Source organism: Lagenorhynchus albirostris, chromosome 2, assembly GCF_949774975.1.
Source record: "Lagenorhynchus albirostris chromosome 2, mLagAlb1.1, whole genome shotgun sequence".
Classification (NCBI taxonomy): domain Eukaryota; kingdom Metazoa; phylum Chordata; class Mammalia; order Artiodactyla; family Delphinidae; genus Lagenorhynchus; species Lagenorhynchus albirostris.
This window is the reverse complement of record NC_083096.1, coordinates 153,265,128-153,288,313: the sequence shown is the minus strand read 5'-3', so window position 1 is coordinate 153,288,313 and position 23,186 is coordinate 153,265,128. Positions and strand designations below refer to the sequence as shown.

Genomic DNA, 23,186 nt, shown 5'->3' with positions numbered 1-23,186 from the left:
CCACACCTTACCCTTTCATCGCCACCAGTTCTCAGGGCTTCCCGGATCCCGAGTTGCTCGGCAGCACTGGCCCAGAAGCCCCGGCATGTGTCTCTGCATTGCACACTCCAGGCTGGCCCAGATCTCAAGTCCCAAAGTGTGTGCAGGTCTCCTGTCTCCAGACCAGCTGCAGGGTAGAGGTCATGGCTATTCACCCCCAGCTCACCCCAGCCAAGCAGTGCTTCACTGTTTGCAATGTGCTCTCAGAAACCCAGTCTCATTTGAATCCTTGCACACGTACCTCGGAGGGTGGGCGTATTCTCCCCCTTGTACAGAACAAGAAGCTGAGGCTGAAAGAGGCTCAGTGTGACTTCTGCATCCCATGGACACAAAGTAGCAGCACCAGGTCTGGGACTCTGCTCTTATTTCATTCAGGCTCAGGTCCTTGGCCAGCCCCAGCCCAGGGAGGGAAAGGGCCCTGGATAGATGGGAGTGGGCATGCTCACCCCATCACTTACTGGGGTGTGACTTAGAGGAGTCTGAGCCCATTTTCTGACCTCTGGAATGGGAATAAAACCACCTAGTGGTGCTATATACAGGCTTGGGTGATAGTTAAAGGAGGGGCTAGAAGAGAAAGAGCACCTACTGTGTGCTGCTAGATCCCATCATGCCTGCACACAGTAGGCACTCAGTAAGTCTGACTTAGTCCCACAGTCAGCCGTAATCCTGACCCAGCACTTGTAACAGCGGGGTGGCGTAAAGAGTTAGGCAAGGAAGGATTAAGGAATTCAAGAGGATTACAGTAATCAGCTAAACAATCTAAGCTTCCTGGGAAAAGACCAGGCTCAGACTGTTCATTTAATTTACTCAGCAAATGACTGTTGAACACTTAGCCGAGCTGGAATGATGGCTATGACGATGGTGATGGTGATGATGATGATGATGAGATGATGGCAGCTCTCTGTTGAGAATCGACTACGTACCAGGTAATTATATGGACTCTCGGCACATCAACCCTATAAGGTCGATATTCCTTAAAAAGATTTTTTTTTTTTTGCTTCTAATAGGGACGGTGCTAGTCAGGTCTGGGACTAGGGAGAGGCAAACGAAGCTGCCAGAGGCAGTTAAAGAGGCACTCTTATGACACTCGCCTCACCCTAGTTCCCAGTCCAGTGCTTGTGGTGGATACTGTGATGTGCTGTCCAGTCCCTGCTTCCCTTAAATTGTTCCCTGGGCTGCTGGGAGGGCTACCGGCAGACGGTCTTCCCCTCCTCACCGGCCCACAATTCCCCCAGGGATGGCTCCGGCAGGGGAGAGCCGCCCTGCCCACCATCACCCCACTTCCCTGGGCAGCCATATCTGATGACTGCCGATGGCAGGAATAAAAAGGAGTATAATGGTCGGGAGGACTCTGAAAGGCCCTTCCAACTCCAGACCTCCCTGTGGGGTTGGCCAAGGCTCTTGTTGGATCTGCCACGTAGCTTCCTTTGCTAGCTTCTGCTCTGGATCCTTCCTTCCCTAATAAAATTCTTGCAGGCTAAACATCATCTCAGAGCTGGCTACAGGCAACCAGCAACAGTGTTACTGTTGGAGTAACCCCTCTTCCTAGCTGGTTACAACACAGCCTTTCTAAAGACTCTAATATAAAGTATCCCCAGAAAGCCAGGGCTCAGAGATGATAAACTACAAGCTCCACTGTTCTAAATACTTTATGGGAATTAACTGATTTAATCTCCACTGCAGCTCTATGAGAGAGGTACTATTAGCATCTCCATTCTGTAGATGAGTTTGAGAGAAGTCATAGTTGGAAAAAACTACTTGCTAATAAAATCCAGTCAACCAAAAGATGATTCAAAATAACAAACTTCAGCCTGGGGAAACTTTGATATGAAAAGGAAAAAACAAAACAAAAAAAAGATGAAATAATGTCTTGCCAGTCCCATGACTCAGTTCCCAACCCTGAGGGGAGCCTGACGCCCAACCCCAAAGACCCAGCCCAGGTAGGAGAATGAAATCCACAGGAGGGGGTGATGGGGAGAGCAATGGGTTATTTTAAGAGGTAACCTCAGTAAGAGGTAAAAAGTACCTATTGGAACCACGGGAAGCTGGTTGGAGAACAAGACTCAAATGGTAAGTGACTTACTTGAGGTCAGGCAGCTAGTAGGAGCTGCTTCTGGAAATGGGCCCCGAGGCTATCAGACCACAAGCCTCCTGGCAGAATGGACACTCCATCCTCCTCTCCAGCTGGGAGGGTCAGAATCCTGCAAAGTGTCAGGGATTTGGGGATCCAGGTGGTGGGCTGCCCCAGACTTGCCTTTTCCTCTGTCCATCTGTTTGCTGTCCAACTAGTCAGCAGCCCCTCTGGGAGGGATGGTGGGTGGGAAATAGCTCAGGAGCTGGACTCCCTCTTCTACTCTTCTTAATTCTAGGAAGAGGCGGGTGTTGGGTTTCCATTGTAACCCCTTCCATATGGAGAGCACTTCAGAGCTTACCTACTGCTTATCATCCCACCCCTGAATCTGCTCCCCACTTACTATGAGGCTTATTGTCTTGTGAGATAGTAGGGCAGGGTTATTAGCCCTATTTTACTGGTGGAGAAGCTGAGGCCAGACCAGGGCCAGACCCTCCCATCCCAATCCAACCTTTTGGTTTTTATCTCTGGCCTGGGATCTTGGGCAAAGTGCAACAAACACTGGCTGTTCTAAGCCCAGAGCTCAGGTCAGTTCTTGCTCAGCAGCCTCTCTGCCCTTCCTCCCCAACCTGTTTGAGGATATCTCCAGGATCCTAGGGGAGACCTTCATTCATTGGCCAAACACCTCTGCTGCCCACTCCATGCCTGTCCTGGTGGCTCGGGAGCCGGTGCTGACAGCGTGCTCTGGGTGAGCTCCCGGGCTTGGAGGAAAGGCATGCCAACAAGCTCGGCATGAGGGTGAGGCCAACCATGGGGCACAGAAGGTCACAGCTCCATGTTCCTCTCCACAGAGTCTCTGGAATTCATTCTCTCCTCTCCAGCCCCACTGCCTTGTTTTGCCCTGGTCCTCAGCCTCTCCTCCATGCTTTCCATTCCTCTCTTCCTGCCTTTCTTCCACACCCCTGAAGCACCTAGGGATCTTTCCAGAGAGAGGCAATAGCAGAGGGTGGCCAAGAGCTCATGCTACCAGGTCTGGGCCAGCACCACATCCTTCGTCTGTAGAACAGGGACTGTGCCTACCTCCCAAAGTCCCCGTAAAGCCAATAGACCTTTCTAGAGACCCCATGCCTTCCCGTGCAGGCCCTGAACTTGTGTGCCTCCCTGCCTTTGAGTAGGCTCTCCACTCGCATGCCATCTTCTCCAAGTCCTAAAGACGTACTCATCATTCAAGGCTCTTCTCACCACATCAAATACCACTGGCTCCCTGAAACCTGAACTGACCTGACCCCTTGCACCAGCTGAAACCACGTCCTCCTCTGGGTTTGCCCACTGGGCCATCCTACCTATTTTTTAGTCCTCATCCCGCTCTTGTACGAAGATGAGTTGATTTCCAGGCCTGTCACCCCCTACTCCCACTTGGACTGTGACTCCTCGAGGACGTGATTATTACTGTAGAGTAATCATCATTATCGTTTACTGAGGGCTGCCTGCGTGTCTTGCACTGTGCTAAAGGCCTCACATGGCATGTGACCCTCACAGCCACCTAAGACCGGGCCCATCTGTCTCTGAGGAAATGGCTTCAGAAATCTCAATGGATGGTGTCTTGAACAAGAGAGAGAGCTCTGGTTCAAAGCCAGAACCTGAACCCTCAGGTACACCCCGCTGCCCTCTAGCCTCCATGCGGAGCAAACAGTGAGGGCAGCACCCCCAAGCTCCCCTCACCCCTCCCAGGAGCCGGGAAGTCCGTCTTTGGTGCCTCTGGGTTACCTTGCCACGCAGTGGCGGCAGCCTCTGCCTTCCAGATTATGACAGAACAATTGCACAACTCGCAGATATTTTCGAAAGAAACTGTCAGTTTCCTCTCCTGACCACTGCCAGGGGCTGTGTCCTCCATCCCACCCAGGGCCTCCAACAGCCTCAGGACTCGAGAAGCCAAATATAGCTGGAGTTATAAGGAAATGAAAACACCAGACTGGAAAGTGACCCAGTTTTATTGTGGTGCTGGAGGTCAGATGGGGTATTGCTCCACTCCGCAGGGGTGAGGGCTGTACATTCTGCCCCTCCCCAGGGCGGGAGGCCCAGCGACCTCAGGGCCCAGGCAGCGGGGTGGGGGCCTGGCGGGTGGGCGGCTCCAGGCACCCAGTTACCACAGTGGTTTGCACAAGGAAAGGGGGAATCAGGCAGAGGCCTGGGATGGCTCAGATTGGGGGTTGGGGCGGGGGAGGGTCCGAGAGGAGAGGACACAGAATCTTAAGAACTGGGAGTCCGGAAGGGGGCGTCCAGTCCCCTTCACTTTACCGCTGAGGCTCCGGGGCAGAGATGAACCCAAACTGTCATTCTGCAGGAGGCAGGGCCTGGAGTGAGGCCAGGCGTCCCAGCCCGGCGTCGGCTCTGGTGCACTAACTGCTGCCTCCACCCTCACGGAGGGTGCGTGCGGGGTCCAGGCGCTGGGTGCGGAGTCCGGCGGGCAGGCCCGCCTCCTTCTCTCGGGCACGCAGGCAGGCGCCCGGCCTCGCTCAGCAGCTCACCGAGCCGGCGGGCTGCGCCGACCCCAAGTCCGAGAAGCAGTCGAACTCGCTCTGGCCCAGGAAGAGCTCGGGCAGATCGCGCACGCGGTGCAGCCCGAGCTCCAGCTCCAGCGACGTCAGCGCCTCCTCGTCGATGAGTTCGGCGTCCATGCCTCCCAGGGCGTGTGCGGGCGGCGGCAGTGGCGGGGCCGGGGCGCCTGGCACCGGCTGCGGGCCCGGAGGTCCTCCCGAGGCGCCGGGGGGCGCGGTGGCGCGGCCAGGGTACAGCGTCGCCACGGGCTGCAGGTGCGCGCTGCCAGCGGCCGGCGGTGGCACGGCCGGAAAGGGCTGGAAGGCAGGCGGCGGCCCGAAGGCCCCGTACGCCAGGGCCCCCGGTGGAGGCGGCGGCGGGCCCAGCGGAGCCCCCCGCGGCCGCAACCCACTGTCCAGGCCCGGGCCCGAGTAGGGCTGCAGCGTCCGAAGCGCGTGAGGGCCATGGGCGGGCGCGGCAGGCGGCGGCCTCGGCACCAGGCTGTAGCCCTCGGCGAGCATCAGGTGGTCGGCCATGACGGCGGGCCGACTGCCGGCAGCGGCGGCGGCGGGCCGATGGTCAGGGCGGGCGTCCCCGGGTCCCGGCCAGCTGTTCCTCTGCAGCGAGGGATCCGAGCCCCTTGCCTTCTCCGCACTTCAGCCGGGCAAAGGAAAACCGAACCCGACCCCTGCTCCTGTGCAGCCCAGGACACACCGAACTCAGAGCTCTTGTGCACCCCAGCTCAGGGCTCAAATGACCCTACACACCTACACAGTCGGGCTGCTAGACCTCCGCGTCGTGCCCCCGGCCTCGGCGCCCTCTTATATCCAGAGGCGGGGCTGCCCCCGTCCAGGGCGCTCATTGGCTGGATGAGACGCTCCTGGGCGGGCCGCGCCGCCCCTCCAGGAGGCCTCAACCCCGCCCCTGTCAGAGCTCCGCCCTTTGGGCTTCAGGCCGGCGCCTCCGGCTTTGAGCTCTGTCTGGGAGCGGGGTGTTTGGCGCTTTTCAAATGGTCTGGTCTTGGCTGCCCTACGCTTAGTCTTGGGGCTGACTGGGGCCAAACCTGCACGGACCAGAAGGTGGAGTAGGGGGGCCAGAGGTTTAGGCCCCCAGAACTGCAGGATCACAAGCCCAACCTCTTAACCTCTTAATTTTCCAGATTAAGAAAACTGGCAAGGCTCAGCGGCAGAAGGGGTTACCTGGGAATACACAGTAAAGCCTTGACAGAAGCGAGACTCGAACCCAGGCCTTTTGATTGCTACCTCTACACAGGGCACAGGCACCTTGGTGGTGCAGGGTCGCGGAAGATCAGCTGTCCATCCCCATAATCCCAGGAGAGCCAGTTGCTCCTCCTCCGGCTCCCACTCCCTTGTCTGTGGAAGCATGTACTGAGTTGTTATTAAAGTAATTTATGGGCTTGTTTCCTGAAGGACTTGTTCATCTTCATGTCCTCAGCACGTAGCCCAGAGCCTGGCCCAGAGCAGGTTTTCAGTAAAAGTTGGATGAATGAACAGATGACGGAATGGATTGCAACTCATTCCCCTGAGCTTCAGTTTTTTCCTCTGCAAAACGGGACGACGACAGCACCAATCCCACTGGCTTGTGGTGAGGGTTAAATGAGGTGATGCGTGCACAGTGTCCAGCACAATGCCTGGTGCATGGTAGGTGCTCAAAAATGTACCTCAAACGAATGAAAGGCTGGGTTTACTTCTGTCCCTAGAGATCTTCTGAGTGGGGGATGTTGCACCTTCCCTTGATAAGAATAGTTATAACTTGGGTGTTAGAGCGCTATATATGCTACGAGCATCTTACTGGAGGCAGGGCATGGATATCAGCCCCATTTTGCAGATAAGGAGACTGAGGCACATAAAGGGGAAAGTGAGTGTCTTGGGGTCATACACAAGCAGAGTTAGCATGTGAATGCCTGTGTCCTTAGAGCAGCTGGAGTCTTTCCTGGTGGCCAAGAGACAACTTCCTGAACTGTACCCTCCACGTGGTTGCCACTCTGCCCCTCCCTTCTCTGGCTCTCCTCCCCTGGTAGTGTCCTTGGGATTTCCTGGAACCTGGGTTTATCCAGTTTGTGCAGAGGGGAGAACCCTAGAGTGAGAGTCCAGGGGCCCAAGTTCTAATTGTATCTCTACCACCCACAGGCAGTATGACCGTTGGGTGTCACGAGGGGATGTCACTTGGTTCCCCAGGGCCTCAGCTTTCTACTCAGTGAAAGGGAGATTGGAGTCCCTGCCGTGTCACCTGAGAGCTTGTGAGAAGGTCACAAGTGACCATGGGTGTGATCACATTTTTTGCAAAGTATAAAAGCTGCACATGGGAACTGAGTCTCCTGAGTCCCTCTCCAGTAAAGAGTTCACACAGAAATTCCTAAACCTGGCTGCACCTCAGACGCACCTGGAGGGGTGGAGGTGGGAGGGAAGCAGGAGGCTTTGAAAAATACTGAATTTCTGGCCCCACCCAAACCCTTGACTCAGACTCTCTGAGAGTATTTTGAATCATAAATTTGTATTTTTACAAAGCAATCCTGTCATTCTGACATAGTTGTCTAAGGACACCAACATTTGGCAGCCAATGTGTCACTGAACAGTTTTCCTTTTTCAAAAAAATGTGGGGTGTGTGTGTGTGTGTGTGTGTGTGTGTGTGTGTGTGTGTGTGTGTGAATAATGTTTTAAAAGGTCTTTCATTTAGTCAACAAGTATTACTGAGCACGTATTCTATGCCAGATATTGATCTACAAGAGGTTTTCAAGCTTTGGGGATCAAGTAAGTCTTTGAGAATCTAATGAAAGATACTGACTGAAAATTAATAAAGGGAAACCTCACTGAAATGGAGTTGGGAGCCCAGAAGGGGGAGCTCTCACAAAGGTGCCACTGGGGCATCAATACAGATCCTAACAGGAAGAGACCTACCTTGCATCTCCAGCAGGAAGTGACGCTACTTTCCAGTAGAGGAAGAAAGATTTTTCTCCTTGCCTGCTAACAGCTCAGCCAATGAGAGACTGTCACAAGTCAGCCAATGAAAAGTCACTATACTTCAAACTCCTAGTTTCCTCCAATGGATTTTTTGTTTATAACAACACTTCCAACTTCCCTCCTCCTCTATAAAAGAGTTTCCTCTCCATTGCTTTACCTGGACTTGTGTGTGGTTCACCATAGTTGTATGTCCCGAATTACAGTTCTTTGCTGCTCCTGAATAAACCTGTTTTGCTGGTAAAATGACTGGCTGTTTTATTGTTTTAGGTTAGTACTACAGACATCATGGTCACAAACTATTGCATAGGAATTTGGCAGTTAGCTGATCCCTAGAGGATCCAGGGGGTCCTCAGGGGTTTGTGGGGTCTGGGTTAGAACCACTCTTGGGTACTTGGGGACATATAGTTAACATCAAACTAAGTAAAATAGTTATTCACATGTTAGAAAGTGGTAGACACTATGGAAAAAAGGAAAAACAGATTAGGGAGGAGATTGGGGGTACAGGGGGGCAGTGTGCAGTACTGCACAGAATGGTCAGGGTGGGCCTCACTGAGACCACAAGGTTTGAGCAAAGACTTGGAGGAGGAGAGGGCAGTAGCCACGCGGTGTCTGGGGCAAACTGGTCCCAGCAGAGGGGACAACTGGAGTGTACTGCTAAAGCTGTCGTACCAGGGACTGAGGCATCAGCATCACCAGGGACTTTGTTAGAAATGCACATCTGGGGCCCCACCCCAGACCTGAATCAGAAATGGCTGGGGCCCAGTCACCTGCATTTTAATCTGCCCTGCAGGTGATTCTGAACCTGTGAGTTAGGGTAAATCCTGGAGGCAGGTGTGAGCCACAGCCAGGAGGGAGGGTGACTGGAGCAGAGGAAGCTTGGGGTGGGGGAGGTCAAAGAGGCCAGAGGGAAGAAGACCACGTGAGGCCTTGAAAGGGTCCTGTTAGGCCCTGTAAGGACTTTGGCAGAGGAGTGACGTGATCTAATTTATGCTGTGAAAGCACTGCACTGGTTGAACCTGGTTTCTTTCTAGCATTTCCATGAATTGCTTCCTTGCTCTGCTTGGACCGCCCAGGCACATTCGTCTCTTGGGACTCATGCTGTTCCCTCTGCCTGGGATGCTGTTCCCTCAGACATCCACATGATTCACTCCTTCCCTTGGTTCTGATCTCCTTCTAAATGTCCCCCCTCAGAGGGACCTTCCCTGACCACCTCTATCCCACTCTATTTCCTCACCCTGTTCTGCTCTTCTTTTCAGCACCTACCACCACTTGGCATTATTTCAAAGACTCTCTCCCTCTCCCTGAGAGAAGAGGCCTTGCATCTCTTTTTCTGCACCGTATTTCTAAGGCATTAGAATGGTGCTTGGCACATAGGAGGGACTTAATAATTCATTGAATGAATAGATTAGGCAGAGTGAAAATTATTATCTTTTTTGACAAGGAAGAAAACTGAAGCACAGAAAATAACCCAGGAAGTTGGCCAAGGTCACAAAGTGTGTGTGGTGGAACAGGGGCTGGAAGGGACATTTGTAGTCCTGGAGCAGGGCAAGCCCCACTGATCCAAGCTGCTTTCACCCCAAGCCATGTCTTCATGAGCCCATGGTGGGGAGCAGGGAGAAAAGCCCTTGAGTCTACCTGGCATGAGTTGACAGGGCCACATTAATCCTTGACCCACTGGGCACTGGTCAGTGGTCACCAGTAGAAGGAACTAGTAGCTCCTAGGGACCATCTTGTGTCACCAAGTGAGAATGCAATTCTTCCCTCTTCTTCCTTGTGTCCAGTCCTTCTTCTTGAGGAGTTATAGAAAGATCCACCCCAAGTGGCTTGTTTCAAAGACCCCAGGTTCTGGTTGGCAAGAACTTTTGGGTTTTACTCTTGCAGACAGCCCCATTTCTAGCACCCGAGGCAAAGATTGCCTGAGACTGGAGGGCTCAGGAGTGGTACCTAGGGAAGACCTCGCTCTAGAACCTCTGAGCTGGCTCCCCAGTCCCTGGCTGAGCAGGGTCCTCAACCCCGCCGAGCAGCTTGGCAGACTTGGCATTTAACCCTGGAGGCTGCTCTGAGACCTGAGCTCCAGGCTTTGACTGGAAGGCAAAGTTCATCTCTTCTGCAGCTTTTCCTCAAGGCTGTAGAGCAGGGGAGATATTTCTACAGATGCCCTAAGGGCCATGTCCTCCAAGAGCCCCTAGAGGGTGACTTGCACCACTGTACTAGATGCTTGGATGATGAGAATGAGGCTACTGCACCAGATCATAACAAGAATAGTATTAGCTAATATTTATTGAGTGTTTACTATGTACCAGACATGAGCTGGATGCCTTACGTGTAGTATTTTTTAAAAAATATTTATTTATTTATTTGGTTGTGCCGGGTCTTAGTTGTGGCAGATGGGCTTCTTTGTTGTGGCTCCAGGCCTTCTTAGTTGCGTCATACATGCAGGATCTAGTTCCCGGACCAGGGATGGAAGCCAGGCACCCTGTATTGGGAGTGCGGAGTCTCATCCACTGCACTGCCAGGGAAGTCCCTACATGTAGCATTTTATTTAAACCTCATAATCAACCTGTGAGTACTTACTATCATTCCCATTTCACAGAGAAGTGACTTGCCCAAGGTCACACAGCTAGTAATGGAGGAAAGAAGTGTGGCAGTGCCACTAGTTTCCTCCTAGTGTCACTCTCTCTTTCTTCTTTACCAGCATGCCAGGTAAGCTCCTGCCGCGACAGCTCCAGGTCTCCCCTCTGGCAGAACAATCTGCTCCCTCACCCCGTATCTGCATGTCTAATTCCCTCACCTCCTTTGAGTCTTTGCTCAAATATTACCCTCCTCTTGACTACTCCATTTAATTGTAGTGGTTTCCAAAAATTTCCACAAATTATTTAAGAGACCGCCTCAAATTCCCCTCTCCTTAACTGTGGGATGGACATAGTGACTCACTTCTGACAAATAGAATATATAGCAGAAGTGACAGTGTCATTTTCAAGACTAGGTCATAGAAGATATTGTGGGTTTCTCCTTGCTCTCACTCTTGAATCATTTGTTCTGGGAAAGTTAGCTGACAAGCCATGAAGACACTCAAGCAGCCCTAGTGGAGAGGCCCACATGGCAAGGAACTGAGGTTTCCTGCCAACAGCTAGTGAGGAACTAAGGCCTTTTGCCAACAGCCATATGTGTGATTTATCTCAGAAGTGGACCCCCCCCAGCCCCAGTCAGCTTTTGGATGTCCACAGCCTCAGCTGACATCTTGTTTGCAACCTAGATAAGCCAGTTGTGGATTCCTGACCCACAAAAACTGAGGTAATGCATGTCTGTGGTTTTAAGCTCCTAAATCCTGGGGTTATTTGTTACATGGCAGTAGGTAACTAGTACATTATTACATCAACCAGTTCCTTGTCCATCTACCAAATGGGCCTGATTTTGCTCTAGTTTTAATTTTTTCTAAGCAATTATCATCTTCTAACACATTAAATAATACTCTTATTTATTACATTTAATTGTTTATCCCCTCACCACTAGAATGTCAGCTCTACACAGGCAGGGATTTTGTCTGTCTCATTTATCGATTTATCCCCAGCACCTATTTCATTAAAAAATGTGATACAGTCATCCCTTCATATCTACATGGGGATTGGTTCCAGGACCCCGTGAATACCAAAATCTGCAGATGCTCAAGACCATACATAAAATGGTTTAGTATTTGTGTATAAGCTACGCACATCCTCCCACATACTTTATTTATTTATTTTATTTATTTATTTTTTTAAATAAATTTATTTATTTATTTTTGTCTGCGTTGGGTCTTCGTTGCTGCGCGCGGGCTTCCTCTGGTTGCGGCGAGCGGGGCCTACCCTTCGTGGCGGTGCGCGGGCTTCTCATTGCGATGGCCTCTCCTGTTGTGGAGCACGGGCCCCAGGCACGCGGGCTTCAGTAGTTGCGGCACACGGGCTGAGTTGCTCCGTGGTATGTGGGATCTTCCCGGACCAGGGCCCGAACCCGTGTCCCCTGAATTGGCAGGCGGACTCTCAACCACTGCGCCACCAGGGAAGCCCCCTCCCATATACTTTAAATCATCATAGATTGCTTAAAGTAGCTAATACAATGTAAATAGTTGTAAATACAATGTCAATATTTGCCAGCATGTGGCAAATTCAAGTTTTGCTTTTTGGAACTTTCTCGAATCTTTTAAAAAAATATTTTCAGGGGCTTCCCTGGTGGCACAGTGGTTGAGAATCTGCCTGCCAATGCAGGGGACACAGGACGAGCCCTGGTCTGGGAAGATCCCACATGCCACAGAGCAACTTAGCCTGTGCACCACAACTACTGAGCCTGCGCTCTAGAGCCTGTGCTCCACAACAAGAGAAACCACCGCAATGAGAAGCCTGCACACCCCAACGAAGAGTAGCCCCCGTTCGCCGCAACTAAAAGGAAAGTCCGTGCTCAGCAACGAAGAGCCAACGCAGCCAAAAATAAATAAATTAATTTATTTTAAAAAAAGTATTTTCGGGCTTCCCTGGTGGCGCAGTGGTTGAGAGTCTGCCAGCCAATGCAGGAGACACGGGTTCGAGCCCTGGTCTGGAAAGATCCCACATGCTGCGGAGCAACTAGGCCCGTGCGCAACAACTACTGAGCCTGAGCGTCTGGAGCCTGTGCTCCGCAATGAGAGGCCGCGACGGTGAGAGGCCCGCGCACCGCGATGAAGAGTGGCCCCCGCTCGCGGCAACTAGAGAAAGCCCTCGCACAGAAACGAAGACCCAACACAGACAAAATAAATATATATAAAAAAATAATTAGTTAATTAAAAAAAATTATTTTCAGTCTGTGGCTCGTTGAATCCAAAGATGCAGAACCCGCAGATGTGGAACTAGTGGATATAGAAGGCCGACTGTGTTATCATTATAAGACGATTCTTATTTTGGAAAAATTAAGGTGTAAAAAGAATTCATGGGTCTGAGGATCAATAAAATATGATTGTAGGTGCTCAGTAAGTATTAGAATATGAAATGACAGAGTGCTGATTTTGTTGAGAGCAGCAATGTGCCCAGTCAAAAATCAGACACATTCCTGGCCAATGAGTTATAAGCAGAAGAGGCTGGGTGGGGCCTCCTGGAAAGCTCTTTAAAAATAGATGGAGGGCTTCCCTGGTGGCGCAGTGGTTGGGAGTCCGCCTGCCGATGCAGGGGACACGGGTTCATGTCCTGGTCCGGGAGGTTCCCACATGCTGTGGAGCGGCTGGGCCCGTGAGCCATGGCCGCTGAGCCTGCGCGTCCGGAGCCTGTGCTCCGCAGCGGGAGAGGCCACAGCGGTGAGAGGCCCGCATACCGCAAAAAAAAAAAAAAAAAAAAAAAAATGGAATTATGCAGACGAGGTAAAGCCACAGACACAAAATGAAGATTGGTGGTTGCCAGAGGCTAGGGAGCAACTGCTCAATGGGTACAAGGATTCCTTGGAACTAGGTAGTTGGTGGTGTACAACATGGTGAGTATATTAAATGCCACTGAACTGTTCACTTTTAAATGGTTAATTTTGTGTGATATGAATTTTATCTCCATTGGAAAAGAAAAAACAGATGGATTCAGCCAGCGCTCACTTTTTGTGCTTTGCCTTTCCTCCTTTCCTGCCAGGGATGAGGATGTGATGCCTAGAGGGGCAGCAGCCATTTTTTCAGCATGAGGATATAACAACAATGATAACAACAACTAACATTTATAGAGCACTTAACGTGTGCCAGATTCTGTTCTAAGCTCTTTACGTATATCAACTCACTTAATTTTTACAACAACCCTACACAGAAGGTAGTTATTCCCATTTTATAGATGAGAAGACTGGTACAAAGAAGAAACATGATGGCATATGCTAAGGATGGCAGAGTGGAGTCTAGGAGGAGCCTGGGTCCTCCATGTACTGTAGAATCTCTGTAGCAGTCCTGAAAGCCCTACTTTGGTCTTCTTACTATTTGAAAAAAAGTATGTGCTATTTAGTTAAGCCACTGTAGTTAGGGGTCTGTTCCAGGCATCCTGAGATTCAGAGTCAGGTGTATCTGACTTTAGTGCAAGTGCACCTAACGTCTATGCTCTCTTAGCCTGCAAATCAGTTATCAAGGGCTGTTTGGTCCTTCTGATCCCACTTGGTGGTGTTCCTCTACAGTAGAGATGGGGTCTCCCTCCACTTTGCAACCCCATTGCCCAGTACAGGGCCTGGTCTGTACAAAATAGTGCAGTGTGATTTGGGGATTAGCAGTTTGGACCAGGGAAAGGAACTTGGAGTGCAGGAGGGAGACGGTCCCAGGTGTAAAGCAAACATCAAAGATGCAGTGATCTGTGAGGTGGGGGAAGATGTCATGGAAGAGTGAGCCTTCTCGTATGGGCTGGATCTGGACAGATGGAGAAGGCAGGGAAACGGGCTTTCTTGACAAAGAGCACAGCTTTTGAATGGAAACACTAAAGCATGAATGTACACAGTGAAGTTCAGGAAGTACCAGGTGGCTGGGAGGGGCCAGAATAATGGTCATTTGTATCTGGACAGGGAGAGATCAGACCTGAATGATGAAGGCCCTTGAAAGTCAGCACTCATAATACTGAAAGTCATCTGTGCAGAGGTTTCTATATCTTCCCACAACAACCTCAGAAAGAGAAAAGGCAGGAGGTGTTTCACATAGAAAGGAACTGAGACAGAGAGAGGGGAATCAGTTTGGCTACAGTTGCATAGCTAGCAAGTGCCACGGGTGAGACTTGAACCTGGGTCTTTTAACTTCTGTCCTGTGTTTGCCTGCTTAAGCAAGGGATTGTCAGCAACTCTGTGTGCAGGGAAGGGCCATGGAAGGGCTCTGGGCAGGGGAATGGTGATCCTCCTGTTGGTACTTTCTCTCTTGCCAGTGGAAAGGGACAGGATGGATTTGAGGTAAACTGCTGGGGCACGGCAACACACTCATTCATTCCTTCATTCAACAAATACTGAGCTCCTACTGTGTGCCAGGTACTTCCTGGCCTCATAGAGCTTACAATTTAGTGACAGGAGAGACAAGAACCAAGTGATAAAACAAAACGATTACAGACTGTCAAGGACTAGGAGAGGACAAGCAGGGTGATTTGAACTTACTTTAGGAAGAGGGGTCAGGGCCTGCCTCTTGGACGGGGGACATTAGGTTGAACCTGATAAAGAGGAGGAGCCAACTCTGCAAAGAACAGAGGAAAGATGTTCTGGGCAGAGAAGCAGCACATGCAAAGGCTCAGGCGGGAAAGAGCTGGTGCATTTGAGGAACTGAACAAAGGCCCTGAGGCTGGACGCTGGTGAGCCAAGCGTCAGCGATCAGAGAGGTAGGCAAGGGTCAGGTCAGCTGAGGAGCTGAGTCAAGGGCTTGGGTGTGTTTCAAGTGGGATGGGAAGTTACTGGAGCCAGGAGGTGCCCCAACAGGACCGGAGTCCTGTGACCCTGTGGAAGAAGCGGATTGGTAGCAGGGGGAGCTCAACCACTTACAGCGGAGTCAAATTTAATAGGGGCGGGGCCATTAAGTTCTAAAATCAACATGCAAGGCAAAAATCACCTGTAGTCCTTAAGGATCCCCTGTGGGACTCATTACAGGTACATTTTTGCATGTTCAATCTTTATAATAATAGGTATATTTGTATGTACTATATGTAGTAACATACAGTGTATGAATAATCATACATTTTGGAAAAAACACATATTCAAAATATAATTTAATATCACTCTTAAACACACAAAAGGGAGAAGTAAAGGCAAGGGTCGTCTAGTGCCCATGTATATTTGCGCAAGACTCCCTGTAACGGATGCTGTTGGCACCCCGCGTGGATCCCCTTTCCTGGCTAGCGCACCTGCCTGCCAGCTGCCGGGATGTTGCTGCTAATAAGCACAGCGGCCTGCTTCTCTTGTCAAACGGAAGCCTCCTCTTCCCTCACTCCAGCCCCCACCAGTCCTAGGGACTGACTGATGAGGGTACAATAGACAAGTCTCCTTGCCTCAATGTGACACTGACTCTGTAGGGCAATGGCCCCAGCGCTCCCTGTGAGTCAGGCTGGAACTCCAGCTTTCTGTGAACGCCCCTTTCTTTTCCTCACTCCTCTTCTCCTGAGAGCTCAGCTTCTAGGAGCTCTGACCTAAGACCCTCCCTTGAAGTGCATGTGTATTAGGTGCTGGGGGCTGAGGTCCATTGTCCTATTCAATCCTCACCACAACCCTTGGGGGGACACTCCTCTGAGAAGTGCCGCCTTCCTCATTTTACCCATGGGGGTCCCCATTATGCTGTATGACCCACCTTTGCTGGACAGAGCGCCCTATGCCATAGACCAGAGCGGTGGAGCTTAGGCCCAGCTGGACCAGATTCTTTCTCCCAGTAGTTTGGAAGTGGGACTTGAAGACAGCAGCCAGACTGAATGAGGTTGGCACCGTCACACATAAGCCTCTGGGTGAGCTCTGCGGGCAGCCAGCTTTGGCTACGGGCACCAGATAAATGGAGGAAACCCATCTGCAGAGGGAGAAAAATGAAGCAAGCACGGAGGGAAGAGAAATGAGAGGCGAGATGGGGAGGGAGACTTGCCTGAATTTCTGGTGGCTTTACAGGGGGACTGTCAGGCTCACGTGCCCTTCTGCCTCGGGGTTCCAGGAGGTGCCCTGGTCTCCTGAGACAGTCCTGATTTTGCTTAAGCTAGCTCGAGAAACATAAAAAGTGTTGGGTCAGATGGGGAGTTTTGTCCCCATTTTACAGATAATGAGAAGAATACTCAGGAAGGGTAGTCGCCAGCTTATTATTATTATTTATTTTTATTATAATATAATTATTATTATTTATTTATATTATTATTATAATCGCCAGCTTATTATTTCCAGAGCACAGCCGGAAAATGGCACAGCTAGAATTCATCGCGGGGTCTGGCTCATTCCTTAGGTCAGGTTCCTTCCACTGCTCATGCCTGCCCACTGGGCACAGGGCTCTGGGCAAGTGGATGCTGCATCTTTGAGCATCCCAATTCTGGGCTGGCAGAAATTGCTTCCTTGGGCTCAGGAGTTCCCAAGCTGCTTCGAAGGTGGCAAGGGTGTCCCCTCACCCTGGAACCTGCTACTTCTGACCTGGCATCCACAGATATCCTGTGAACACGTGGCCTGTACCAAGCTTTGTAGCCAGGATCAACGCATGGCCACAGAGCCCTGGACCCTCCCCCTGAGGATGACCTTGACCTGCGATTGCTGTGTAAGTGGGACCCTGAGACCCTGCACATCTGTGGGAAGGGGAGTTTGGCCTGAGTGGTACTTCCTTACCAGCATCGCCCATCCCTTAAGAATCAGGCTGATAAAGAGCCACTGCTGAACCCATAGCAGGTGGTTAATCACTTCCTTCTCCACACTGCTGCCACTGCATCCTGTGTCTGAGTCACTTCCACATCCCTGTACCTAACATGGTGCCTAGCACAAAAGAGGCATGGGGGCACTTTTGCTGTATTAATGGCATTGAATCTTACACTGTTGGACATTGTGTCCACTCGATCCCCTCGATGACACTTAAAGCAGCATGAGGGTAGGGCCCAGTTTTACTCTGTGATGGGGGAAGGGCCAGTATGGTGCAGTGCAAGAGCGTGGGCTCTGCAGAGAGTCAGGAGTCTTTGGTTTGAATTCCATCTCTGCCCCTCTGGGTCTTGAAATCTTAGGCAAGTTATTCCTCCTCTCCGAGCCTCAGTTTCCTCATCTGTAAAATGGGGGTGGTAATAATAACAACTATGTGACCATGCAGTCAGGAGGATTTAGTGGGATAATATATCTAAAATTCCATCACGGGCCTAACACAAGGTAGGAGCTCAGTGAATACTGATTTTCTCCACTCTGGTATCTCTCACAGTGCCTGGTATATAGCAGACATTTAGTAAATGCTAGCTCACCTTCAGGCCATCCTGGACCAAGCAGGTCAAGCTACCAGCTGACAGCAATGGCATGAATGGGCCCAGGAGATGCCAGCAGAGCCCAGCCCAGCATATAGAATCAAGAGCTAATAAATGATTGCTGTTTTAAGCCCTAAGTTTTGAGGTAGTTGTTAAATTACTAGGTAAGTTACTAAGTTACTGAGACAGACACTGAAGTTGTAGGAAGGGCTGGGATGGAGCTGGTCTTAGGAGCAACTGGAACTAGCCCTCTCTCTCTCTGTCTCCTGTCTTTGGTTTTTTCTAAACGTTACCTTTTTTCTCTTTCACAGCACAGTGATTTTCTTCATGGTGTAGAAAATATAGTTGAGTTTTATACCTTGCGCCTTTAGCTCATGGAGAAAAACTGACTCCTTTCCCTGAGTCTGCAAGTCCCTGGGAAAAGACCAGCTGGCTCAGCTTGGGTCAAGCCCCGCCCCCGCCCAGTGATGGAATGGGGAGGGCGAGATCACAAAGCACGTCCTAGATGACACATACTGAGCACAGGGCGGGGCCAAGCACTATTCTAGGGCAGGACAATCCTATCTGAGCTGTTATATCTCTGTTTTGAGGAGAGGGAGCTGAAAACCGAGGCACAGAGAGCTGGAGTAACTTGTCCAAGGTCACAAAGCCAGAAGGAGGTGTAGCCAGGATTCATACCAAGACTGACTCCGGAGCCCACACCCTTATCAACCACACTGCTAGCCTCTCAGATTGAGCTCCTGAGGAGATCCAAAGGATTGAGGGGTGGGCAAGGTGGAGGCCCTCCAAGGAAGGAACTGGAAGGCTTGGCCCAAAGAAGGGAAGCCTCCAGGAGGCCTTAATCACACGGTCTTCAGGTCTCGAAATGGCTGTTTCTAGGTAGTGAGAGTGGAACATTCTGGGTGACCTCTGAAAGTGAACCTAGGACTACTGGGAAGTGGGTTTCAGTTCAGTGGAAGGAACTTCTTTAGAGTCAGAGGTGTCTGAGGGTAGTACGGTAGCTTCTGGAAATGTGAGTGCCTCGTTGCCAAGAGTTGGAGGAGCCCCATTGTCAGGGGAATGGTTTCGAGGATTCCCGCCGTCCCTCTCTCTTCCCTGTACCCCGGAGGGTACAGCCTGGGCAGGACAAGAGGAAGGCGCTTGGGGGTGGGAAGCTGGACTCGCTCAGTTGTTCCCAGATCTTTGGATCAGTAAACCATCCCCTTCCAAATTACAGCAACTGCTGTAAGGCTGCTAATTTTTTATTTCACCAAGTCAGGACATAAAACAGCCCAACTAGCCAGCCAAACAAACCAATAGCAACTACCAGCCCCCTACTTCACCACTTCATAAGAGGGAAGCCATTTCAACACCAAAAAACCCAAACAGACATAATCTCAGAATAAACTATTGTTTTCTTTCAAGGATGAGCAGTTGACACATTTGCATAAACATGACCAACAAAGGACTTATTAAAAACCAATCTGTAGGCAGAAAAATTAGGGCCTAACACTTTGTCCAACATGATTATGTGCTAATATGATTGTTTTCTTGATACGAGTTTTTCTGTTTGAGGATCTGGAATTGCCAAGACAAAGACTCGTTTGGGGACTTAAAATGTTCCACTTATTGTTGAAAATCTTGTTTTAAGTGGGAATATTGAGGGAAATGGAAGCAGTACGCTTCCAGTGATTTCATCTTGCAGGTGAACTGAGAGGAATTAAGGAAAAAATAGCTCCTGGGTTTCTTCAGCCCCTTTTCCCTTCAGCGTCACTCCACCCCGCCGGACCCTGCTGTCTGGGGGTAGGGGCAGGGAGAGCACAGGAAGGGGTTGCCTGAGGGCCAGGGTCCTTCTTGCCCTGCTGCCACCCCAGTCTATGCTGCTTGAGGACTTGGCCTGCCAACGCTCAGCAGAGGGGATGTTCAAACTGTCGCAGATTCGTGTGCCTGGTCTTTAAGAAGGACTGGACCAGACACCCTGCAAAACCCCTTTCCAGTCAAAACTGTGTCGTTCCAACAACTGGTTCTTAGAGTCCCTGAGAAGCCCCTATGGCAGCCTTGATTTGGCTGATTTTATGAAAAGAAGTCCATGAATGAGGAAGGATTCTGTTTTTATTAATAATAGTAACAGTAGCCAATGTTTTATGAGCCTTTCCTCTGTCAGGCCCCACACATGCATTATTTCATTCAGTTCTTACAACAACCCTGCAAGGTATGTACTAGGAGTGTTCCCATTACATAGATGAGGAAACTGAGGTCCAGGGAGGTTGCTGAAAGTCACACAGCAAGCACCTGGCCAAATTGGGCTTTATCCCTGAAGGAGTGCTAAGGTTTCACTCTTAACCACTGTGTCCTGTTCTAAATTTCCTTCTCAAAATGTGGAGCGGAATATTGGTGGGAGTGGGGCTGGAGAAACAGGGTCTATATCTGCCCATATCTCAGTAAAGATCTGCTGTTTTCCAGCAGATGGAGGCTGCTGTGATCATCTCCAGTTACCCTGTGGGTGTGACCCGCCTCCTTGGCTGGTGTGTAAATTCCCTGGGGGAGAGTCATGTGTCCCCTTGAATCCCTAGCCTGTCTGGAGACTATGGGATAGGGCGTCCCCCCGGAGCCTGGCTCCGAGTTAGGGGAAAAAGCTGGGCCAGGCAGGAAGAGGCAGCTGGGGTTTCCTCAGGGTGGGTCGGCCTGGCTTTTGCTGGGCTGGAAGCCAGCCTGAAAAGGAATTTCCCAGTCATGTCTTTTTTTTTTTTAATTTATTTTTGGCTGCACTGGGTCTTCGTTGCTGTGCGCGGGCTTTCTCTAGTTGCGGCAAGCAGGGCTACTCTTCATTGCCGTGTGTGGACTTCTCATTGTAGTGGCTTCTCTTGTTGCGGAGCACGGGCTCTAAGTGCACGTGGGCTCAGTAGTTGTGGCTCACGGACTCAGTTGTTCTGCGGCATGTGGGATCTTCCGGAACCAGGGCTTGAACCCGTGTCCCCTGCATCGGCAGGCGGATTCTTAACCACTGCACCACCAGGGAAGCCCTCCCACTCATGTCTTAATTCTGTCTTCCTTGTGTAGCGAGCACACAATTGGAAGATGGGCTGGGCTCTTCACTTTCCCAGAAAACAGCTGTTCAAGGGAGAACAGGAGACTTGAGGTACCTTCCATCTGGAGGAAACAGCACTGTCTCATAAGGTAGCAGGGTCTGATTCTTCCCCCCTGGGAATATACCCCAGCAACTTCACAGCTGATTGGTGCCCAGGGAGGAAATCCTGGCTTAGCTGTGACCACCAGCTGTTTATCCAGAGTTGTGTCATAGAAATACAGTGTGAGTCATGTGTGAAATTGTAAATGTTCTAGTAGCCACCTTTTTCAAAAAAGAAAACAGAAACAAGTGAAATGAATTTTAATAGCAAATTTCATTTAACCCAATACATCCAAAATTACATTGTTAACATGTCACCAGTATAAAAATTAGCGAGGTATTTCACACTTTTCATATGAAATATTTGAAATCTGATGTATTCTATGCTTACAGCACAATTCGGATGAGCCACACATCAAATGCTCAGTAGCCTCGTGTGGCCAGTGGCTACCACATCGGACAGAGCAGTTTTACACCATGGATTCTGGATGCGAAGACCTGGAAGTCTCAGAATTTTTGTATCCTAAGATTGCCTTTGGAAGGATTTCAAGGTCATCCAGTCACACCTGTCACAAATAAGGAAATGACTTTCCTCAAGGTGACCTACGGCCCCTAGCAAAGCTGAAGTCCACGCCTGGCTGTCTGTGTCCCAGGGTCAGATAACGCCCCTATCCCATCAGCCCCTGCCAGTGGAGATGCTTTGCTGACAGGCTCCAGCAAGGTGTAAAGGAGGGGCAAGAGGTGAGGCGGGAAGACCCTGGAAGGAGGAGAACATCCTCTCCTCTGCCACCTTCTCCCGTTCTGGAGGGAACGTCTGGGCACAGAGTGGGCAGGAATTCCTTTGATGACCCCTCAAACCTGAACATAAACTCAGGCCCACGTCCTCCCTTCTGATTCTTCTCTTTTCTTTTCATACATATTGCTGCCTTCAACAGGTTAGACCCTGTGCTAAGTTGCTGATAAAAGATAGGTCATGGGAATGTAAATTGGTGCAACCACTATGGAAGACAGTGTGGAGGTCCCTCACAAAACTAAAAATAGAGCTGCCATATGATCCAGGAATCTCACTCCTGGGCATATATCCGGACAAAATTATAATTCAAAAAGATACATGCACCCCTCTGTTCATAGCAGTACTATTCACAATAGCCAAGACATGGAAACAACCTAAATGTCCATTGACAGATGAATGATAAAGATGATACGTTATGTATGTATATGTGTATATATATATGTGTGTGTGTGTGTGTGTGTGTGTGTGTGTGCATGTACACACACAAAATGGAATACTACTTAGCCATAAAAAAGAATAAAATAATGCCACTTGCAGCAATAAGGATGGACCTACAGATTATCATACTAAGTGAAGTAAGTCAGAAAGAGAAAGACAAACACCATATGTTATCACTTATATATGGAATCTAAAATATGACACAAATGAACTTATCAACAAAACAGAAACAGATTCACAGACATAGAGAACAGGCTTGTGGTTGCCAAGGGGGAGTGGGGTGGGGGAGGAAGCATGGTCTGGGGTTAGCAGATGCAAACTATTATATGTAGAGTGGATAAACAACAAGGTCCCACTGTATAGCACAGAGAACTATATTCAATATCCTGTAATAAACCATAATGGAAAAAAATATGAAAAAGGATATATATTGATATATGTATAACTGAATCACTGCTGTACAGCAGAAATTAATCCAACATTGTAAATCAACTATACTTCAGTACAATAAATTAAACAAAAACAAAGGTCAGACTTCCTGGGGGAAAGAGCAGTTAACTCTACCTGGGGCAGAGAAGCAGTGGAACTCGGTGGGGGGGTGGGAATGATGGGGGCAGGGCGTGAAGGGAAAGAGCTTTCAGGCAGAGGGTGACTTCGGAAAGAGGGGAGGTGTGAGGGAGCTTGTCTCCTGTTTTCCCAGGGGCAATAGCCGCTATTATTCTTTCTCCTCCCACCACCTGGGGTCCTAGGAGTTGCCATGGCTTCCCATGAAAGAAGGGAGACTCCATTTTTTATATGTCTGCCCCACCTGAGGTCCTAAGAAGACCAGCATATGGTGGGTACCCAGTGGATGGAGGGGAAAAAGGGAAGCAGACGAAGGGAACATTAGGGGGACTTCCCTGGTGGCACAGTGGTTAAGACTCTGCACTCCCAACGCGGGGGGGGGCCTGGGTTCGATCCCTGGTCAGGGAACTATATCCCACATGCATGCCGCAACTAAGATTTCAACTGCCACAACTAAGGAGCCTGCCTGCCTCAACTAAGACCTGGAGCAACCAAAAAAATAAATAAATAAAAGAGGACATTAGTTTGAGTCTAGACCATTTGGGCCAGGGAGTACAGGGACCAGTAAAGGGGGCAGGAAGGGAACTGGTGTGTCCTGAGCACCTCATCGTCAGAATCTCATTCACAACACCAATGGCAGGAGGTAGGCGATATTTCTGCCCCTTTAGGTGAGGAAAATGAATCTCAGAGAAGCCTAATGACCTGCTGGGGTTAAGGTCCATTCTGTCTGTTTCAAAGGCCAATCTTTCTAGGTTCTTTCTGGGACATCCTC

At 50.1% G+C, this 23,186-nt stretch overlaps 1 protein-coding gene across 1 annotated transcript; it reads right to left on the bottom strand.

The window, feature by feature from the left end:
- Positions 1 to 4,083: 4,083 nt before the first annotated feature.
- Positions 4,084 to 5,472, bottom strand: CITED4 (Cbp/p300 interacting transactivator with Glu/Asp rich carboxy-terminal domain 4). The gene has a single exon (XM_060142668.1). The coding sequence runs from the start codon at positions 5,182 to 5,184 to the stop codon at positions 4,627 to 4,629; it is 558 nt and encodes a 185-aa protein (XP_059998651.1). The 5' UTR covers positions 5,185 to 5,472; the 3' UTR covers positions 4,084 to 4,626.
- Between the last annotated feature and the right edge of the window lie 17,714 nt (positions 5,473 to 23,186).

Coding starts and splice junctions, on each gene's coding strand:
- CITED4 (XM_060142668.1), bottom strand. CDS start 5,184: ATGGCCGACCACCTGATGCTCGCCGAGGGCTACAGCCTGGTGCCGAGG.